The sequence below is a fragment of the Sarcophilus harrisii genome, chromosome 1, assembly GCF_902635505.1.
Source record: "Sarcophilus harrisii chromosome 1, mSarHar1.11, whole genome shotgun sequence".
In the NCBI taxonomy this organism is placed as follows: domain Eukaryota; kingdom Metazoa; phylum Chordata; class Mammalia; order Dasyuromorphia; family Dasyuridae; genus Sarcophilus; species Sarcophilus harrisii.
Window position 1 is genome coordinate 685208609 of NC_045426.1, and position 21629 is coordinate 685230237.

Genomic DNA, 21629 nt, shown 5'->3' on the forward strand with positions numbered 1-21629 from the left:
AAAAGAATACCCTCTGAAATCATTTTAAGTGCTGCACTGTAAGGACAGGGACCTAAAAGAAGCCAAAGGTGTGCTCCTAAGAAGGCATATCTCTTCAAGGATTAAAGTACAAGTGGGTAGTATCTTAGTTGTTAAAGGAGAAAAATAAATAATTTCACTAGTGCTATTCAGTCCTTTTACCTCATAAGTGATCAATTTATTTTTTTCTTTCAGTAGATTTGATATACTTATGGACGATTTAGATACAGTTCCTGTGTCAACAATGCCGCTTAACAAGTCTAGGAAACAACTCCAGTTTCTCTCTGTAGATGATATGGAAGGTATTTTTTCTCAAAATGTTTTTAAAACCATGATATTTGTCTTATCTTCATGATTTGGTATCTCTGAAGGGTCTGAATTTTACATTATAATTCCTTGCATTTGAAAACATTTTATGTCTTAGGGGCTCTAAAAATAAGTGTTATGTGAGGTTGAGGAACCAGATTGTTAATGTTTAGTTAGCATTAAATTAACATTGAGAGATAGTATGGTGTATGTTATGTAGTAGAATGAGAGAATGGGCTCTGGGTGATGTGGATTCAAGTTCTGTCTTTAACACATACTGGTTTTGTAACCCTGGCTAAGTCACTTAACTCAGTGCCCTAGCCATCTTTTAAAGAACAGAATATAAGTTACAGAGTTACTGAACTGCATAAGTGGAATATTCATACCATGAAATCCCTACAACCATTAAATCCAGTTCTGGACTATATATATATATATATATATATATATATATATACATTTTAATTATATGTAATCTTTCCTACTGGGGCCATTCTCTGTTCAGTTATATATATATGCATTTTAATTATATGTAATCTTTCCTACTGGGGCCATTCTCTGTTCAGTTATTTCTCTGTCCAAAGTAGAATGGTTTACAACTTAGAAATGGAATGTTTTCCTTCCTTTGAATATTTTAGTTTTTAAATGAAAGTTTACAAGTCAGAAATTTTAAAAGTTAGCCATAGATTCTTTAGAACTATTTAGAGAAAAGGTACTCTATGAAAGAGATGATGTTTTTGTTGTCTCCTTCACTGCTTAAAAAAGTGTTTCCACCAAATATCTTATTTGAATCAGTGTTGACACATCTTTTATCTAGCTATAAAGTTTATTGTATTTTATTAAAGATTGGTTTTTCCTCTTGTAGAAAATAAAATGCTTGAATGCATTTCTACACCTGATCACCATGTTAAACATAATTGTTGCACTTCTGAACAATCCATGCCAAATGGAATGAAGAAAATACCTTTGGCCTCAAGCTTGGAAAAGAATAAGTCACCTTATGAGCCCTGTAAAACCAAATCAACATCAACATCTTATAATAATGATTTTGAATATTTGGCACATGTGAGGACCCTCAGTGAAACTGAACAGCTTTTTGATGAACTTACAAAAGAAAAGCAACAGGTAAAAAAAACCTTTTCAAAAAGAAAATGAAACTTTTGGTCTAGGCTTAATGCTACCTATGAGTAAAGAATGGGATAGAAGAGATTTCAATAGAAGAGATTCCAACTTAAGTTTCCAACTTTTAGAGGAGGGAGAAGTGCTGTTAAGTGCTCTTTCCAGAGTTTTCCCAATAGGCCTTAGTTGGAGTTTGGGCCCCTCTTTTTGGTAGTTACTATTTTCAATAACAGGAGGGATGGAGTCACTTGAAGACAGATTAGGCAAGGGAGCAAAGAGGAGGAAACAATTTATAGAATGATTTCAATTCACATTAAATTTTGGGAAGTAAATATCTTGAATCAAACTTTGTCACTAAAGTAGAATTATTTTTAGAATATTCTTTTGTCCTTTTTTGCATGTGTTCACAGATAGAAGCAGCCCTGAGTCGAATGCCCACTGCTGGAGGAAGAATGACCTTGCAAACAAGATTGAGCCAAGTGAGAGGCATTTATATCTATTTGTTCCAAGACTTTCAGACAGTTTGAATCTATTAAAGCTTTTCTTGTAACACATTTGGGACTTAGTTTTTCTCACATTAGAACTCCATCATTGAATCTGTCAGTTGCTTCTGTCTAAAAAGAAAATGACTACTAAAGCCAAAATGGATTTTTTGGTAAATTATCACTTTATGAGAAAAATTAGAATGCATTTTGGTGTTTTTTAGTAAGAGTTTTGTAGAATTACAAACACATGCTTTTTAAGAATATTGTTTTTAAAATTATAGTTCTCTTGTACTGAACCATTTCAAAACAAAGTTTTAAGGCATATCCCTGATTTTCTCAATTAATAATTACTTAAAATAGATGCATTTTGCAACTGAAATTGTTTTGTGGATGTCATTCCACTAACTGGCCAGAAGGTGGTGTATATTAAATGACTCAAAGGCATTTCTCCTGGAATCTTCTCAAAAATAAAAGAGAAATGCTTATAATTATAGGGCTATTTTAGCTCTGTTTTGTCTTAATTATTCTGCTTTGTAATATTTTACACATTGCAGCAAGAGTATTAGCTTTTAAATTGGGGAGTGTTTCTATTAAATAATTTCCCATCCTGGCTTCATGATTTCTTATGTGATTTCCTAAGCCTTTCAGAAAAGCTCCTCTTAAGCCGATTTGGGAAATCAAAGTTGGCACAAATCCTGCTGGCCTGCCACCTTGCAGAATAATTTCACATAAAATATTCAAGGTCCAGGAGCCTTAATTTATCTTTACCTCCCCCTACCCTTTGTTCTTATTTTGTCCTGAAATATAGATTGAATTCAGTTGAATTTCAAGTAAAAGCAGATGATATAATTCTTTTTGTCTCTTAAGATAAAATTTGAAAACATGATTTTTTTAGGACAGTATTTTAAGTTGATAGTGGGATTATAACATTTTAATTCTCAAGATAGTAAAATAGATCTACATACATAAATCAACTTGAATAGATTTTTAAATTACAAATTTCAAATTCTGGCAAAACATTTCTTGCTAATCTGCTAATAATAAAAAATCTCAATACCTCTCTCTCTCTTTCTTTATTAGGGCTTTATTTTTTAAGTTAATAGTAAACATGTACATGAAACAGAAAATATCCAATGGCATTTATTTGGTGTAATAAGTAGCTCATAATTATAAAATGCTTATCAAAAGGCTTTTTTTACAAAACCCTATCCCACTCCGGATAGGCTTTACAAGTACTATTCTTATTTTACAGATGGGGAAATTGAGAATAAGTGACTTGACCACAATTATATTATTAAAACCATTACTCCTGATGACAAACCTGATGCCCTTTTGTTACATATTTTTTTCTGTGGATCTGTATATTTCTTTCTGCCTACATAATTGCTCTAGCTTTTTAGTGCCCTTATTCAAAATATTAGATTCTTTTTGAAAATACATAATTTCCCAAGGTTGGAATTTGTTTTTATTATTTGCTTAAAAGAGGAAAATATAAGTGATCAGTGAGATTTGTGCTGAAAATGAAATAAAACATTGATAATTTTAATGTCTGTAGTTGCTGTTTTGCAGAGTAATAATTTTATTACTATTTATAGCAATAGTATATAATGTATATGGTATATAATAATATATAATATATACTATAATATAATAGTAATAATATAGTAAATAGAAAATTATATAATAGTAAATTTAAAAGCAATTTAGAAACAGTAGTTGTACTAATAGTTATAAAGACATGGAAGTAATTATGTGCTGCTAAGAACATTTTTTCTGTATTTATTCAGGAGGCCCTTGAAGATCGTTTGGAAAGGATTAATCGAGAATTGGGTCCAATTCGCATGACACTGAAGAGATTTCATGTTTTGCACTCCTCTGCAAATCTCTGAGATTTGTAGCTATTAAATTTTGAGACATTTTTCTTTGCACTAATGTATAATTATGCACTCAGAAAATGCAAATCACTTTATATTGTTTGTAAATCCTCAACGGTAGTTTAAAATCATGCTATTTACACTTAATATTTTATACTTCAAGTAGCCAACATATATTTTAAAGATATTTTTGTTATGCTCAGGAATCTCTTAATTGTATATTTTACTATTTAAAAAAGTCTTATTTTTAAATGGTGTATGTCTCCAATTTATAAGGATAAGGAAGTATAAATAGGGAAAGTTTTTGTTTTCTAAAAACAAAGTGTTATCCTTTTAAAATTAACTTTGCACACCATTTTTTATAGACATATTGTAAATATGAACTTTGGCATTTTTTGGTATAAGTATTCAGCAGCACCAAGCTTTTTATAGTGTCAGAACAATTGAGGTTCAATGCAAAAAAGAATTTCAGTGTAACATTGTGTTTAGGTTAAAATTTTTGATGCAAGTTCTATTTCCAATCCAGGTATGAGAAAATAATCAGCTACTTATCTGTTGGTAGATTAGAAAATTAATAAGTAGTTTCAAAAATGAATAACATAAGAATAATGATCATTTTCCCACTTTGAAATGTATTCTTTGTGAGGAAGTAATGAGAGGGATTTAATTCTTTATTTTGTTACATAGCAGTGCTTGCAGATTATAAAGATTATTTATGACAGAGGAGAAACTTGGGTCTTTGTAAATATCTTTGTATTGACATAGACTGTCCTTTGTTTTAGTGATGTTCTTAGGATTCCTTTGTTAATGGAAGGCTTTCCTGGCTCCCTCTATTCCATTTGGAAATGTGCTCTGCGTGTGTACCACACCTGAAAATTTCTTGCCATAGCTTGAAAGGGATTAACAAAATGATTCTTACAGTGGTGATTTTTTAATCGGTCAGCTATTAGTTAGCAGAGAGTGGTGGCAAGTAACAGTGTTATAGGTGACCCTGCTTCCATACAACAGGCTCTGGTCTCGACTGGGCCTTCACTCACAGCCATCATCCTCACTGCTTGGCATATGACAGGTCAAGTGTGTAGACAAAGCTTAGTGTCTTCCCATCTGCTCTGAGAGAGGGCACCAACTGACTGGCAAAACCTGGCTGTCAGCAGTAGTAGCAGATAAGTGAGAGCTATTGCTGTTGGGGCAATAATCAGTTACGGCCTAATGATACCATTAAACTCTGCACTTTCATAAGCACCCAAGTTTCAAAATTAATTTATAGTTCTACCGAAAATTTTAGGTTTTATATTTTCTTTTGCCTTTTTTTCCCCTCATGTAGTAATTGACAACAATATAGAGTTCTAAGCTACTGTGGAGAAATTCTGTCCTGGGATTAGAGTGTACCTATCTGTTGCCATTTTTGTCTGTATCAGTGGCTTTCTTTCACTACCCTTCCTTCCCCTTACCCCCAACAAGGTATTTGGGAGATACAAATTGGAAATCACTCCCTATCAGTAGGGATCGAGTGCCTTTATTTTTGTGGGTGTTTTCTTTATTCAGGGTTCTTTTACCTCATAACATGAGATAAAGGAAAGAAAAAGATCATCTCATCATGTAAAAATCTAGTGAAAGGATTGGCCTTATTATTATCTCCAATCTATAATATTTTAAAAAGATTGATTCTCTGTAAATTATAAAGCATTCATCTACCTTTTAAAGAAGAAAATTAACATACCAGAAGATAATTACGGTTTTTATCTTGTCTAGTATTTATGTCCTAAGTAGCCAATATTGGATTATTCAAAAAAAAAAAATGGTACTAAAATTCTCCAGTAAATATACTTCACTACATTTGTCTCCAGGAAAAGAATAGTTTTGAATAGTGTAACTGGTTAGAAGTAACAGTTTGTACTTGTTTTTATGCAACAAAGAAAAAAATATAAGAATATCCACCTTTGGTGACTGATTTTTTCAGTGTGACGGTTGCCTCCTATAACATAGATCAAACCACATCTAGATATTCTTATATAGTACCTCCAAAAATGTATCAGGGAGAGCTCTCCACACAACCCACAGGTGCTTTCCTCTTGAGTGTCTTCATATTCTGTAATATTGGCAAAGCAGGTGGGCTAACATCTGTTAGCTCTAGCTCTTGCTACATGACTTGACCATGATTGCATTTCCTATCACAAATCTTTTTGATGAAGTCTTATGCTGCTCCTTGTGGATAGTGTCTCGTTGTTAACATATTAATGTCAGTGATACATCTATTCATTGCCTTTTGAGTAACTTGCATTTTCTAATTCATGGGATTATAGATTTAGATCTGGAAGGGACCTTTAGGTCAGTTGTCCAAAGCTGGAATTTTATAGATGAGGAAACAGAGGCCCAGAGAAGTTAAATAGTTTGGCCAAGGTCACACAGGTAGTAAGTGAACCCAAGTCAGCTCTATCCAAATTTTCTTCTGTTTTCAGTTCTCTTTGAAAGACTTGAGAATCAGTCCTTCTGTGATCTGTCTTTTTATCTGTGAGTGCCAATTCTACTTCCTCATGTAGCACGTTGGGAACAGTGATGTTGGAATACTAATATGGTGGTTCCAATGTTAATAGAAAAAAGAAATTGTCATAGAAATTTTTATAGGGTGTTTTTTTTTCCCATTTCTTTTTTATTCCTCCTGGTTTCAACTTAAATGTTTTGAGGATGATCTGACTTAACTGGTTGTCATGCCATAGTAACTGCAAACTTTTTTTCCTCCATTGCTTCTTGTTCATATATGAAATATTATGGTTCATCTTCTTATGTTCTCTGTAAACAGGTTTGCAGAGTTTATGCTTTAAACTGCTATTGCTATCAAACATGGCTGCCATGTTTTTTCTGCTTGATAAGGAGTTGCATTTTGGCCTCTTTATGATTCCTGCTTTATAGCAGCCAAAATTCATAGGAAATAGTGATACTCATGTTGGTGTCTGTTTTATTTATTTCACATTTTTTTTCTCTTGTTAGTAATCTTTTTAAATGTTGGATTGGAATTATTTTAATTGCACATTATAGCTTCTATCTTTATTCTTATCTGTAAAACGGCACAGTGCTTGGCACATAGTAACTGCTTATACTTTAGCTAGTATTAGCTCTTATTATTATAGTTCAAATTTCATGTTGATTCTCTAATAAGTCAGTGGTCTTGCTGCACAGACAGCTGATATGGAAATGTAGGCGTCATTTCCTGCCTTTTTAAGATATAGTCAGTTTCATTTTTGTGTGTGATGTTTGGTTCTTGGCATGTCCAGTGCCTTTCAACTCTCTGTTTTACTGAAGTAATTATTCCATTATACAAGGCTTCTTAATTCTGTGCTATATTTTCCTAAGAAATTTTTATAAGCTTAGCCCAGTTGCCTGGCAATGTAATAAGTGCTTATAGGTTAGCGAATATTAGCTATTATTATATTTTAAATTTCATGTTGATTTCAATCAATGCTCTAATAAGTCAGTAGTCTTATTGCTGAGACAGCTGATTTGGAAATGATTTCCACATTTGTAACTAGTCATTTCCTGTCTTTTTAAAGATACAGTCAGTTTAATTTTTGTGTATCTGATATTTAGAACTTTAATTTTTTGTGTATCTGATATTTGGAACTTTCATGTCCAGCGCCTTTCAACTTTCTCTCTTCCTTCCTGAAGAAAGTATTCCATTATACAAGACTTCTTAGAGAGGTAGCTTTTGCTTCTTAAATCCTGTGCTATAGGTTCCTTTAGATGTTTTGCTTTCTTCCCTTATAAAGCATACTTTTGCATTGAAGTCAGCAAGTATTAGACTAAATGTCAGTCTGATTTGGAAGTCTTATCAAAGTCACTGTAGAACTTCTTTACCTCCTTATTCCCTCTCCAACTACTAACACATGAGTATAGTTTTCTTCATGATGTTCTTTTTGCTTATGTTCATCAAGAATACTACCCCATAACCAATGAAATAACTCGTCTCTGAATGTAGGAGAAAACCCATCTCCTCTATCTCCTTCTCCAAAATGAGCTAACGTTTCATTTTGGTGCAGCTGACCTCAATTTGTGTCAAATACCTACAAGATTGGTTTCTTCCAATAGTGCGTGGACTCTTTCATTGGTCAGGAGTCTAATAGATTTTGTATGATAGTGGATAGTGTAAAATAGGTAAGGGTCTTTGTTATGGTTGTTGGGGATTTTTTTGGCACCACTCTACCACCAGCCCTGTAGCAGTGGTAAAAGTTTACACAAGAGTGAAAGCCATTTTGTCTTTGTGATTCATGGGTTGCCATGTCCACAGAGTTTATCCCATAATTTCCAGAATTTCTGTACTTCAAGCAGAGCCTGGATGGGCACTTGGTCCAGATATTATTATAGTGGGGATTTCCTTTCACACATGGGTAGATGACCACTAAAGTCATTTCCAGCTTGAAAATTCTGTGATATTTAGCTAGTTAGACATAGTTATGCATTCCATACTTGAAACTTTTCAGAGTAGTAGAACTTTTTTTTCCCTCAGGTAAAGGGTTTTGAGAACCCAGTGTTCTATGCATGCTATGATGAGGTGGGGAAAGAACTTTTGTGAAGATCTTGTGTGTCTTGCATAAAGGGGAAAACTAAAAAAACACTTTCCCTTGCATAAAGGGGAAAACTAAAAAAAAACTTTCCCTATCAATTTTTTTCTTTGCTGTTTAACTCTGCAAGAAGTTAGAATAACAGATTTAGTAAAAGCTCTGCATCCAAATCCAGAGAGGCCCACTCTGGCCTCCTTAGCTTTCCAATTCTCAGAATTGTTTATAAGTAGCTGACCTTTTGCCACCAGCTACTTTTTTATGCAAATAGGAAAAGTTCACAAATTGTTGGTGCTATGTAGAAATCTGCCCCACCCTTATCTGGTGTCCCTAGCATGAACTTGCAATGCATTTTTTCCCTGTAAAATAATAGTACTCTTTAGTTCTACAAGACTTGTGGATTGATTGGATAATGTAACCAGTTAATAAGAGAAATGGGATTCTGAATTCTGAATAACAAACTTTAAGAAATCTAATTGGTGGTTGAAGGCTTTATAAGCTTTGCCTACACACACACACACACACACACACACACACACACACACACACCCTTAAGACCTTCACTTTGCTGCTTTGTGCCTGGCACATAGTTGGTGCTTAATAAATGCCTGTTGAATGATTGAAAGTAACTATAAATATCTTGAGTTCAGATATTAGGTATACTACCTTGATTCTTCCTGAAGTTGGTAATTTTTAGCCAATTTGAAAAAAATAACAGATGTAGGACAACTTTTCCAAAGAATATAGCCAAAATATTTTTCAAAAATAATTTTTTTAAACAAATGCCATCAAAATACACTGCTGTGAAAAATGTTATGTAGGAATATACAAAGGAAAGCTTTTATCCTTAAAACGATGTTTCTATCTATCCTTTTATGAGTATTAGAAAGCTTTAATATCAGCACACTAAAATTATTATTTTAAAAATTATGTATATAATCTTGAGTTTAGAAAAGTAAGCTTTGCTAAAAGTTTTCATTTTGAGTAAAATTTGTTTAAAATATTTTGCCTTTTAAGTTCATTAAATGCAACAGGAATAGAAGTCACTAAATCTTTCTTTGCTGCAGGTCTTTTGAGAAGCTTTACAAAAAATAAAATGCAAAACTATTTACTATTTTGAGTGAATGGGGATTGTAGTCAGGCCTACCTATCCATTTGGGTGGTCACTGATTAATCATACTATAGAGAAGTTGCTAGAAAGATTTCTACCTCTTCATGACTAGTAGCCTAGCACAATTGGAGATTAAAATGTAGAACTCCTAGTATCTTCTATTAGTATTGCTCTTGAGTTTTGAGTTGAATTTTTGTTGTTATTGTTCGTTTACCATTTGATGTTTCACTCAAGTCTGAGGAATCTAATCACAATTTTTGAATTTATTGAATTATATCTGTTGTAATCTTTTTTGGATAAAAAGAATTGTTTTATTGTAATCTCTTGACCTTTCTGGATAAAAAGAATTTTGTTTTCATGTAATTGCTTTCTTTTTTCAAGATTGAATAATGTTGAGCTATTTATTGTTGGACACCATCAGATCTTCAATCAATCTGAACTGGTTCCTGTGACCTTAGCTGTACAGGGACAGATCTCCACAGTATTAGCAACCTGCACATTTTTATTCACTCTGCTTCTGGCCCTGGCAAGTTTTGTGCAGAAGGCCTATCCATCATGTAACAGTTTCATCATATTAGCAAAATAGCACTGACATGGCAAGCACTAGAAGTATGATTTATGCTGGTGATATGGTGGTTATTTTGGTGGTTCAGCTTCTGAGGTTGATTTTCTGTTAGATGGTAAGTTTTATGGTAGGGGAACCACACTTTCCTTCTCCTCTACATGAGCTTAGCTTTTAGAACAGTGCCTTACATATTGTAAATACTAAATAAATATTTTTAAAATAGTAGAGCATACTGCTTGCCTATTTGGAATACTAATTGACAGTGACTAACCGCTATAAAATAGGTCTATTTGCATAGCCCTAGACAATGCCTTGGATAAATTAGAATTAACTTGTTTGAATCCAACTATTGCTATATTGTTGGTCAGAACATGGGGTTTTTCTTTGAATGAGCTAGAGAGCAAGAAGCTTGTTTTTTGCTAGTTATACTTTTAGATGGTTCCCTATGCTCCCAGAAAACCCTGTCTGATCCTAATGTAACTTATGGTGAGGACTGGATAAGCCATTTCCCTCTGTTACTTATTTTAAAAATTGAATTTAGTTCACTAAAGGTTATTCCAATTCTAATAATGTCATACAAGTTTATCTTGGTTTGACTCTTGTATGATGAGAATTAAAAATGTATTTTTTTTTTTTTTTTGCCCAAGACCATAAATGACAGAGACACAGCGTCTGGCCTCTGACACTTGAATTATTGAATTGATTCTTTAACTTATGAGTTTATTCCAAGTCCTTCTTAAACCTCTTCATAGCCTATATCACTCCTTGGAATATTATAACTTGGAATACATGCCCATATATTTACTGCCTGCCTCAGAAAATAGTCCTTTTATTTTTTTGAAGATAGTTTCTGAGTTTCAAGTGCCTCATCAGTTCTGTATTTCAGGATTTGGTGAACAAGCCCAGATTAACTGTATTCATATGCTTCTATGACTTTATAAACACTGATCCTGTAGCCTCTCAGCTGCTATTGTTGCGGAGGTTGTTTTATCCAATTTTTTTATTTTCTCCTTAAATTGAAGTCTTTTGATCATCTGAACTATTCTTTCCTGGACTTTTTCCCATTTTGTTGTCTTTGGGGAGCAGGAGAAGAGGACAAATTCAATATTCTTGGTTTGGTGCATCTAGATTTTGTACTGTTACTAGAGATAATATAATTGTTTGGCTTCTAATATGTTTCCTAATGTTACTCTGTATTTTCTCCTTTTAGACCAAGGCAGCTCATTGTGTCACTGTATTAAGCGAATTCCTTCATCTCTTTCCTGATTTGTAACTCATAACTCAAAGCCTATCGCTTTATGTTGTTATATATTTTTTCTTAAATAAAATGCCTTACACTTGCCCACACCAAAACTCATATGCCACTTTTCTCTCTATGCACACAGCCATCTAAGATTTTCTTGAAATTTATTCTCATTTACCTGGTATTCTCTACTCAGAAATGCTTAATGTCATGTGCCAGTTTGGGGATTATTATCACTTTTTGTTCAGCTCATTACAGCAAATAAAAAGTTCCTTTGTGCCTTTTGAGATATCATTTTAGGTAGTACAGTCTACAGACAAAAAGTTACCAACCTTGAGGAAATTACATTTCATATGGAGATTCAGAACATGTAATGGGTAAATACGATGCATTCTGAGAAGAGAGCATTATTGCTAGAGATAAGCAGGTATAGAAATCAGGAAAGACTTGATTGTAGGATAAGACTCCATAACTGAACCTTGAAGGAAAACAATAAAATTCTAAGAAGGAAAGATGGAGTTCTTTCTAACATGAGTTGGCCTGTGCAAACAGATAAGAGATGATAGACAGTTATAAGTGATACTAGGTGATAACTAGGTCCAGTTTGGTTGGAATGTAAGGGTAGATAGAGTGGTACTATAAAATAAATATGAAAATATATGTTGTAAAATCTTCATATATCAAGATGAATTCATGTTTTTTTTTTTTTTTTTTTTCCTAGAGGTAATAAGGAGTAGAGTATGTCTTGAGGAAGAGAATGATTTGGTCTGACTCATTCTGGAAGCTATGGAGGATAGGTTGGAGAAAGGAGAGAAGCAAGGACACAATGGCTAGAATTGTGATGGCTAGAATTGTGACTGAATCTCCATTCAGAAGAAGGTTGACTTGGAAGGTGTTTAATAAAGAGGATGAAAAGGAAGACTTTCAATTTCAAGACAATGATTCATAGGTCTGTTAGCCTGAATGAGTTTTGGAATGTTGATGTCCTCAACTAAAATAGGAAACTTTGGCGTAGATGGGCAAAGTGAGTTCCATTTTGGACTTGGGAAGTTTGAGATGTTGATTGTACCCAGAGAGAGATGACCAGGTAGTTCAGATGCATGACTACTTGAGGCGAGAGATATAGGGCTAGATTTAGGAATCATCTGTGTAGAGATGATAAAACCCTCAGGGAGGGAGAAGTGAGAAGAGAGCTAGACAGAGCCTTTGGGATATATTTACTCAGAGCAGATGATTCTCCAAGAACTGAGAGTTGAGAAAAATCAACCAAGGAAGATCAAAAGAGAAGGGATTTCCACAATGCTTGTAATTTATAAAAATTTATCCTTGCCCAATGTTCAGACTTTCACATTACAAAATATTTTATTACTTACCAGGTGCTTTTCACTTTTTTTTTTTTTTTTTTTTTTTTTAATGTGGAACCCTGTGTATACTGGTATACTAGAAGTCTGAAAAATGTAGGGCCATATCATCTGGAAGACTGCTCTGATAAAGAGAAATTAATATTTAAACAAGTCTGATTTCAACCCACTGGCAAAGATGAGGAAAAACAAAATGCTGGGAGACAAGTACACTAAATACGGAGTTGTGACAGTTGTGACATGGAACTTGGAATTAGATTGAGGTTCAAGGAGCTAGAGCTGGAGTGCCATTCCCTTCATTTTAGAGAAGAGGAAAGAGAACCAGGATAGTTGACCTATTAGAGGGGTAGTAAGCAGAAAAGGCCACATTAGTGTCAGGTTAATATGTCATTCAGATCCCAAGGAGGTCTATACAAAATGAGCTTTTTATAGTGGCAGTGAGAACAGATTATGGTACATGCATGTAATGGAATATTATTGTGATGTAAGGCCAGCTAGGTGGCGCAGTGGATAATGTGCCGGCCTTGGAGTCAAGAACATTCATGTTCCCGAGTTCAAAATTGACCCCAGACACTTGTGTGACCCTGGACAAGTCACTTCATCCTGTTTGCCTCAGTTTCCTCAAATGTAAAATAAATAAGCTGGAGAAGCAACTGGCACTCCAGTGAGTTTGCTAGGAAAACCCCAAATGGGGTCACAAGCGCTGAACATGCCTGAACAGGAAAGGGCAAATAGGAAGAATTCCAAAAAGACCTGTCTGGACGGGAGGCAGACTGCAGTAAACAAAACATTTAAAGCCTTGAGAGCTGTGATCAGAGATCGATGATGACTCCAGAAGACTGATGCTCCACCACTTCTCAGCAGAAGGGTGGTGGGTTCTGAGGCACACACAGCTTAGGATAAGGCCAATGTTTTTGCTTGCCCTGGTATAAAACTGGAGAAAAATCTTGGGAAAGTTTGGGGTGGGGGAGAGCAATAATTTAGCTAAGCTTTCCTCTGAAAACCTGCTCAGCTCTTTCAAAGAATAAAGCCTTTAAAAATAGCTGACCTCAAGTGATGCGATCGTAAATTTTCCTAAAAGGGAGTGAAAAAAGATGACAAAATAATGTCGGACCCAGGACGAAGCACAAGTGGCCCTCGGAGTTTCCAGGGTCTCAAAGACCCTCAGAGACACCCCACTTTCAAAGGTGCTGCCATTCCGCAGCCGAACTTGCTTCTCGGGAATTGGGGTCCAGAAGTTGTTTCGACGCCTCTCTCCCTGCGGCCGGCCAGCCGGCGAGTGCGGGAGGGCGCTTCTGGGGGACCGCAGCAGGCACAGCCCCCCGCGGGCTGGCTCTCCCGGGCAGGCTGCCCTCCCCCCCACCCCCAGGTCCCCGCCGCCGCCGCTCTCCCGCGCGGCCTGACGGAGGCGCAGGCCGCTCGCCTTTCCCCGCCCGCCCCGAGTGAGGGAATGCAATCCCCTCCAAGCGCAGACAGGCAGCGGCGGCGGCGGCTCCTCTGCAGCGGCGGCGGCTCCGGGCACCCAGAGAAAGCTGTCAAAGGCGCCCGTGCCCGGGGCTGGGCGCGCGCCGCCTCGCTCCGAGCCCCCGCCCCCGGCCTCCAGGTACCCCAGAGCGCGAGCGGCCGCGCGGCACGTGCGCCCCGCGCCGCCGCAGCCCCCGGAGCGGAGCCCGAGCCCGAGCCCGAGCCGGAGCCCGAGCCGGGGGCCGGGAGCCGGCGCGGGGCGGGGGCGCACGCGGCGGCCGGCAGCCCCGGACCTCGGCGCTGCCCCGCGCCCCGCGCCCAGGGCGGACTATGCCATTGGGAGCCCGCCGGGGCCGAGGCCAACTTGGAGCCGCCGCGGCCGGGGGAGGAGGAGGTGCCCGGGCGGCCCGGAGCAGCTCTCCCCGGGGCCGCGGCCGAGGCGGAGGGGCCCCGGCCGCGCAGCCTTGAGGCGGAGGAGCAGCCAGCCCCCGGCGGGCCGGGGCCGGAGGAAGAGCTCGGGGCCGCGCCAGGCCGGAGGGGAGCGCCCTGCCCTGCCCCGCTCTGCCCCGCGCCGCACGCACGCACGCAGCCCGAGGCCAGCAGAGGTGAGTGTCCCCCCCGGCGCCCGCCCCCCGGCCCCCGCCCCCGGGCACCCCGCGCCTCCACGGGGGGAGGAAGGGGCTTCCTTCCGCCCTCCTGCCCGGAGTCCCCCACGCGAGTCCAGCCCCTCTGCCCCTTCCCAAGGCGGCCGGACAGCGCTTCCCCGGGCGCGGGGGAAACTACTTCCAGGTGTTGCCCAGCCCGGACCCAGCCGAGCCGAAGTAGGGAATGGGGGGGGGGGGGGTCTTCTGTGTCCTGCGGTCTGCGCTCCTTTCCCTTGCCCACTCCCCCCCCTCCCCCCCGCGACGGATCCCGCCTCTGCCCCAGACCACCCCGGGGGAGGGGAGCGGCTCCTGCGCCCCCGGAGGGGGATTTCGTTCCGGGGCTGGGCGTGCAGCAGGCGGAGGACGAGACGTTTCGGTGGCAGCCCTCGTAGCTGGCCGCCTGGGGCGGCCCTGGCTCTCCCTCCTCCCCAGCCCGCATAAACACAGCCTACTACGAAAACGTTTCCCTCCCGAGCAGAAACCCGCGCCCCCTCCCCCTCCGTGCGCCGGCCGTGCCCTAGGAGCACATCTGGATTCGGGTCTCGCCCCCTCCCCCGCTCCAGGGGCCGCGCCGCCCAGGCCGGGCAGGGATTCCAGCCGCCCCCGCCCCCGCCCCCAGACCCGCGGGAGCTCGGGCCGAGTGCCGACGTGCGAGGCAGCAACCGCCAACACAAAGTGTCACCCGCGGGAAAAGGCGCCCGGGCAGGAGAGCCGGACCCTCCCCTTGCAGGATTCGGTCCCGGGCCTGCCCGGCTCCGGCCCGGGTGCGAGTGACCGCGGCCGCTTGGGGCCGTGGGTGGGCGAGATTTCCCTAGAACGCTGAGAGTTCTCTCACCCTCGGGAGCCCGGGGAAGGTGTCGGGGCCCCAGCTCGGTGCGGCGGCGAGCCCGGCACTTCCTTACTCCCCTCGGCCCCGCGGGCTGCCGCCTGCTTTGTACCTCCGAGCCGGGGTTTCGCCGGGATGCGTGACCCGGGGGCGGGGGGGCAGGCCGGGAGACTTCCTTGGGGGCAAGAGCCAGCCTCTCCCCATTGCCGTGCCCCCGCCAGGGTAGCCTTCCATACGGCAAAGGGAACTCCCTGCCTTCCTGGAACATCCATTCCTACGTCATGGGCCAAAGGGCCGGGAGAGGCCTTTGAGAACAGCCCCCGATTTCTGCAGATGAGGAAACTGAGACCTCAGAGCGATGCCCCAGCCACCGTCCAAGGCTGAGCTGGCTCGCGGCTCTAGGTCCTGATTGCAAAGCCGAGCCCTGTTCATTACTGGAAAGCCCATCCACATGTCTCCCAGGACCCGGGTTGTGAGTTTTTTTCTCCCTTGAGTAATGTTTTCCAGATTTGCATCTGCCTTAAGTAAGGGAAAGCAAGACCCCTGAGGACAGGGACTGTATCTTTTTTTTTTTTTAAATTTTTAATTTAATTTAATTTAATTTTTGTGTGTATGTTGCTGCCCTGCAGAATCGAATTCTCCTGGGATCTCATTCCACACACCCCTTCCCCCTCCCAGGTTCTTTGTTGATAAGCCTCCCCCTTCTTTTTGCAGGCAAGTGCTTTACTCCCTCTCTCCACCTCCTTTCAGTTCTTGTGAACTCTCTTTTCCCCCTGCTGAGATTTCCCTTCCTACTAGCAAAACTCCTCCCCTTCAGCCCTTTTCTAGACTGGACTGACTTCAGTGAGAGGGGCCAATTCTAGGATGGTCAGGAACTTCTGGGTAATTGTGATCTGTATGACTTGAAGCAAATCATTTAACCTCCCTAGTCCTCAGTTTCCCTTATCTATCAAATGAGGCGAATCAGAGCAAGAAGTCCCCACCTCCCGGGGTTGTTGTGGGGCCTAACCGAGGTGAGACATGGGCAGCCCTTGGCCCCAAGGACTTCAGAAGGGCCCGGTCATTCCCGTTATTATCAGTAGTATTAGTTTTACTGTTATGTACGTTCCCACAGGATTGTTGAAACCCTTCCTTGGGACTTAGACCATTTTCAAGAGTTGCTGTGAGAACCCCTTCCTCCTCCTGCAGCCAGCCCAACTAGGAGCCATGGGTCGCTGCCTCAGTCCACAACTGCCCCTGAAGTCCTGGTAGCTCAGTAGGCCTGCCAGAGCTTGACCTCCCTGCCTCCCCCCAAATCTCCTCCGGGCCAGCTTTTTGGGGAGCAGGAATTTGGTAGAGAGCACTAACAAGAAGAAATTGGAATAATGGTTCTGGGCACTTGTTGGAGAAAAATTATGGGTACCCGGGGAGGTTTTTGAGGGCTTTATAATGAGGAGAAAGCCTGGGGAGCCATCTTCTCAGGCTTATTTGGTGCCTGAATTCCTCTGATAAAGGACAGGCTGAGTGAGGAACATATCTATAATCACTTTCTTTTCCTTCCTTCCTTCCTTCCTCCCTCCCTCCCTTCTTTCCCTCCTTCCTCCTTTCCTTTTTCTTCCTCCTTCCTTCCTTCCTTCCTTCCTTCCTTCCTTCCTTCCTTCCTTCCTTCCTTCCTTCCTTCCTTCCTTCCTCCCTGCCTCCCTGCCTCCCCCCAAATCTCCTCCGGGCCAGCTTTTTGGGGAGCAGGAATTTGGTAGAGAGCACTAACAAGAAGAAATTGGAATAATGGTTCTGGGCACTTGTTGGAGAAAAATTATGGATACCTGGGGAGGTTTTTGAGGGCTTTATAATGAGGAGAAAGCCTGGGGAGCCATCTTCTTCCAGCCATAGGAGCCATGGCTTATTTGGTGCCTGAATTCCTCTGATAAAGGACAAGCTGAGTGAGGAACATATTTATAATCACTTTCTTTTCCTTCCTTCCTTCCTCCCTCCCTCCCTTTCCCTCCTTCCTCCTTTCTTTTCCCTTCCTTCCTCCCTTCCTCCCTTCCTTCCTTCCTTCCTTCCTTCCTTCCTTCCTTCCTTCCTTCCTTCCTTTCTTCCTTCCTTCCTTCCTCCCTTCCTCCCTTCCTCCCTCCCTCCCTCCCTCCCTTCTTTTTCTGAGACAATGGGATTAAGTGATCTTAAGTGGATACAATTTTAACTATCTTAAAGCTACTTTTTTAACATGATTCTTATGCATTATGTTGATCTACTTAATTTTTTTTGCTGAGGCAATTGGGGCTAAGTGAGTTGCCCAGGGTCACAGAGACATTAAGCATTAAGTGTCTGAGGTCAAATTTGAACTCGGCTCCTTCTGACTTCAGAGTTGGTACTCTATCCACTGAACCAACTAGCTGACCCCTGTCTGTTGCTTTCTGTGTGCTGCATTTTAGGTAGTAAAGACTGCTAAGTTGAGTTACTGTGGTTCCCAATAGAATGTAAACTCCTCTAGGGCAGGGACTTTCATTTTTGTCTTTGTGTATGTGAAATGGAGCAACTGAATCTGTGATTTCATTGGTTTAGGAAATTTTAATTTTAAGCTCTGTTCCTCCCCTACAACTTGGATTCAGAGTTTCTTGGAGCACTAAGTGAGGCGGGATGATTAGCCCATGGTTACACAGCCAGTGTCATATCCAAGAGCTCCCTGATTCCTACACTAGCCACTATTATACCAAATGCCTATATCCCTTTCCCTTTCTGCCTTTCTCTTTCTTCTTTTCTTATTCTCTCTCTCTTTCTCCCCCCTCTCCTTTCCCTTTCTCTCCCTTGAGTTTGCACTCAATGCTTAGTCAGTTGAAATAGAATAGCTTGGCAGGTCCACTGTTCCCAATTTTATATAGAAGACTGAGGCTCTGGGAGGGAAGATTCTCATTGTCTTGGCCTGGGAGTGAGGGAGGTCTAGTCCTGGCAGTCAATAACTAGGTGACCTTGGGCATCTGTAGAAGTTGAGGATTGAACTAGGTGACCTGGATACTCTAAATCTGTGGTCTTAAAGTCCCTTCACCTTTCTGGACTTCACTTTCTTCATCTTTTAAATGAAAGGTTTTGACTGTAGAGCCAGCATTTCTATAGCACGATCATGTATCTGTGTATGTATAGTTACTTCTCTGTTTACATTTGTTCTCCAGTTCCCCTTCCCCAATATACTATAAGATTCTGGACCAGTTTCGGTTTTTCTATTTGTATCCTTAGCCTTTGCACAGTGCCTGATGTATAGTTGATACTTAATATATACTTTTTTTTTTTTTTTTTTTTTGCTCTCTCTGTTTCCCATTGGCCTAGCCTGGTACTGCTTGGTTGTTTTCTTGTATGGATGGATTCCAGATTGAGTGATGTTAGCCTCCTTCGTGTGCTTTATGCCCCAAGAGAAGATCAGATCTGTCCCAGATCTGTCCCAAACTCGACAGTATTAGTAATAATCGCTTTTAATTATGTAGTGCTTTGGGATGTGGAGATGGCTTGGTTCATTCATGAAGAAGAGAGCACTTAACTGGGAGGCCTGATCCATAGCTAGCATGGTGTATTTGAAAGGCAGAGTGCAGAACTAGGAAAATTGTGTAGCAGTTGCAGAAAGTCAAGTTCAGGGTTGGTGGGAGGGAAAACTTTTCAGCCAGAAGCTATGGAAGAGTGGGTTGGGTTGCCTTGGGAATCAGTGGGTTTCCCCTCCAGAGCAAAGGCTAGATCCCAATTTATTAAACTATGGTTCATGATCCCATATGGATTTTGCAGTTGAAGGGGAGTTCATGAAATTATGATTTATTTTTAGTAAAATTTTGATTTGTCTATTTTATATACCCGGGGTCCTGGAAGATTTCTTAGGTGAAAAAGGATTGTGAGGAGAAAAAATTTCAGAAGCCCTGGGCTAGATCACCTATTAGCCAGCTAAGCTATAGACACCTTGTTATTGTTGTGGACCCTGAATCATGTTTTTAAATACATAAGATAAAATAACCAGGACAACAAAAGAAACAGATTACATTGGGGAAAAATTACCAAAATATTTTTAGAAATCAAGTTGACAGACTCCAGGTTAAGAACCTCTGCTAGTCAGGGATGTATTGGGCTGGATGACTCTGAGCTCCCTTCCAGGTCAGAAAGTTGGGGTTGTGTCCTGGGCGGCTCTTGGTGCCCCGGGAGGTCTAGTGCTTTGAGATTGTAGGAGAATTAGAGGCAGGGTGATGTCTCCTTGAGAGCCTCTGGCATTTAGTAGTTGGACGGCCATGAGCAGAGCACTCCTTGGGGACTCACTTTTTCCCATTTGTAAAGTGGAGGTAAGAGTACTTACCCCACAGCCATGAAACAAGCGTTTATTAAGTAACTGCTGTGTAGTGGGGACTCGGTATAAGAACAAGAACTGAGCAGACCCTACCCTCAGAAGCTTGTGTTTTTGTTGTTTGTTGCTCAGCTATTTTCAGGCATGTCTCTTTTCATGACATCATTGGGGATTTTCTTATCAAAGACACTGGAGGATTTTACCATTTCCTTCTCCAGCTCAGTTTACTGATAAGGAAACTGTGGGGTTAAGTGACTTGCTCAGGGACACACAACTACTAGGTGTCTGAAGCTAGGTTTGAACTCCAGGATTGGCATTCTTGCTAACTGTACTTATGTCTTACTTGGGGGTAAAAGTAAGTACGTATAAAATAAAGGGAAGGGGCAGCTAGGTGATGCAGTGGATAGTGGCTTGGCCCTGGAGTTGGGAGGATCTGAGTTCCAATCCAGGATCTTAGTTGTGTGACCCTGGGTAACTCATTTAATCCTGATTGCCTCCCACCAAAAAACAAAAACAAAAACAAATAAAAGGACAAGGGACTGACCCTGTAATTCCATTTGCAAAAAACTTCCCAGGCCTGCATCTTCTTTGATATTTGTTGCCTTAGAGATTTCTTTGGGGCCCACAGAGAGGTGACGCAAGCTGCCCAAAGACACACAGTCAGTATGTGTTAGAGGCAGATTTAAACTTCCTGCCTGCAAGGTTGTCTGTCTCTCCTCACTATACCATGCTACTTCTGTGTACTTATTAAGCATGTAAAGACATATACAAAGTCAATACAAGGTAATTCTGGGAGGGAAAGGGTTAGGAAGGGGAGGAAACAAATTCTTCCTGGAGAAGGGGTTTCATTTTGAAGGAAAGGAGAGATGGAGAGGAAGAGGAAAAGCACAGGAGCAGAACAAGGTGATGGCTCCAGGGAAAGAAGCTGGTTTGGCTGCTTCAGATGGTGTAGACAGGGACTTAGTGATGAACAGGTAGGAAGGTAGGGTTGGCTGGGGGCCAAATTTTAAATGCCAGACAGAGGAAGCTATATAATTTGTCCTAGAGGCAACAGGAGGTCACTGGACTTGCTGGAATGTCTTGCTGGACAGTCAGAAGTGCCTTTGGAAGACCATTTTGACAGACAGCTGTGTCCCTCAGTCTGCTCTGAGGACAGCAGTCCAGAAATAAAACCCACAGTGGTATGGAAAGGAGCCAAACACTTTCAGCTTTCCTGTTTTCTGCTGTCATTTTTAGAGGTAGATCAAAATTTCTTCTGTGCCTTTGTTAACAGGTGGACTTCTGGAGAAAATATAATATGAATGAATGAATGAATGAAAAAAAAAAAAAAAGTACTTTCTAGGTACCAACTGCTAAGTGCCGGGGAAAAAAAAGAGCCCTTGTTCTCCATTAATCAGTCAGCAAGAATTTATAAAATATCTATTTGGGGACAGACACTGTGCTAAGTGCTGGGGAAACAAACAAAAAAAGATGAAAATTGTCCCTTCCTTCAGATTGTTGCCTGCCTTCACAGTATAAGGGAAGGAGACAACACATGAAAGAAAGGACCCACAAAGCCCTCTTCTGATGCTTCACAATGATTGGCCACTGTCAGACCTCCAACTTAGTGATGTCATTTTGATCCTCCTTGAGAACTCCCACCTGACCAAGGCTTGGGGTCGGTCAGGGGAGGGAGGTGAGCTTTGGCTAGCTCTGTCAGGCAGGGAAGGCCTTGACTTTGGTCTGTGCAATGGGTGGATTCTTCATTTTGGGGAATAATCCGGCACTTG

The 21629-nt window shown here is 41.0% G+C and overlaps 2 protein-coding genes across 11 annotated transcripts in view; both read left to right on the plus strand.

The window, feature by feature from the left end:
- MPHOSPH9 (M-phase phosphoprotein 9) overlaps positions 1-11378 on the plus strand; it is a 56589-nt gene extending 45211 nt beyond the window's left edge. For 4 of the 10 annotated variants that reach the window (XM_031948462.1, XM_012542465.3, XM_031948461.1 and 1 more), the window contains 4 exons: positions 214-320; positions 1190-1449; positions 1854-1922; positions 3716-11378. In XM_031948462.1, coding sequence (XP_031804322.1) covers positions 214-320; positions 1190-1449; positions 1854-1922; positions 3716-3817 — 538 coding nt within the window. In that variant the 3' untranslated portion in view covers positions 3818-11378. Of the gene's footprint in view, positions 1-213; positions 321-1189; positions 1450-1853; positions 1923-3715 lie in introns of those variants that run through there. The other 6 variants (XR_004231271.1, XR_004231274.1, XM_023497058.2 and 3 more) reach the window with 5 other exon arrangements.
- A 2951-nt stretch (positions 11379-14329) lies between these two features.
- The window catches only part of PITPNM2 (phosphatidylinositol transfer protein membrane associated 2), a 252399-nt gene continuing 245099 nt past the window's right edge, over positions 14330-21629 (plus strand). Inside the window, exon 1 of the mRNA XM_031948474.1 lies at positions 14330-14704. The gene's annotated coding sequence lies outside the window, so the exon portion shown is untranslated. The remainder of the gene's footprint in view (positions 14705-21629) is intronic.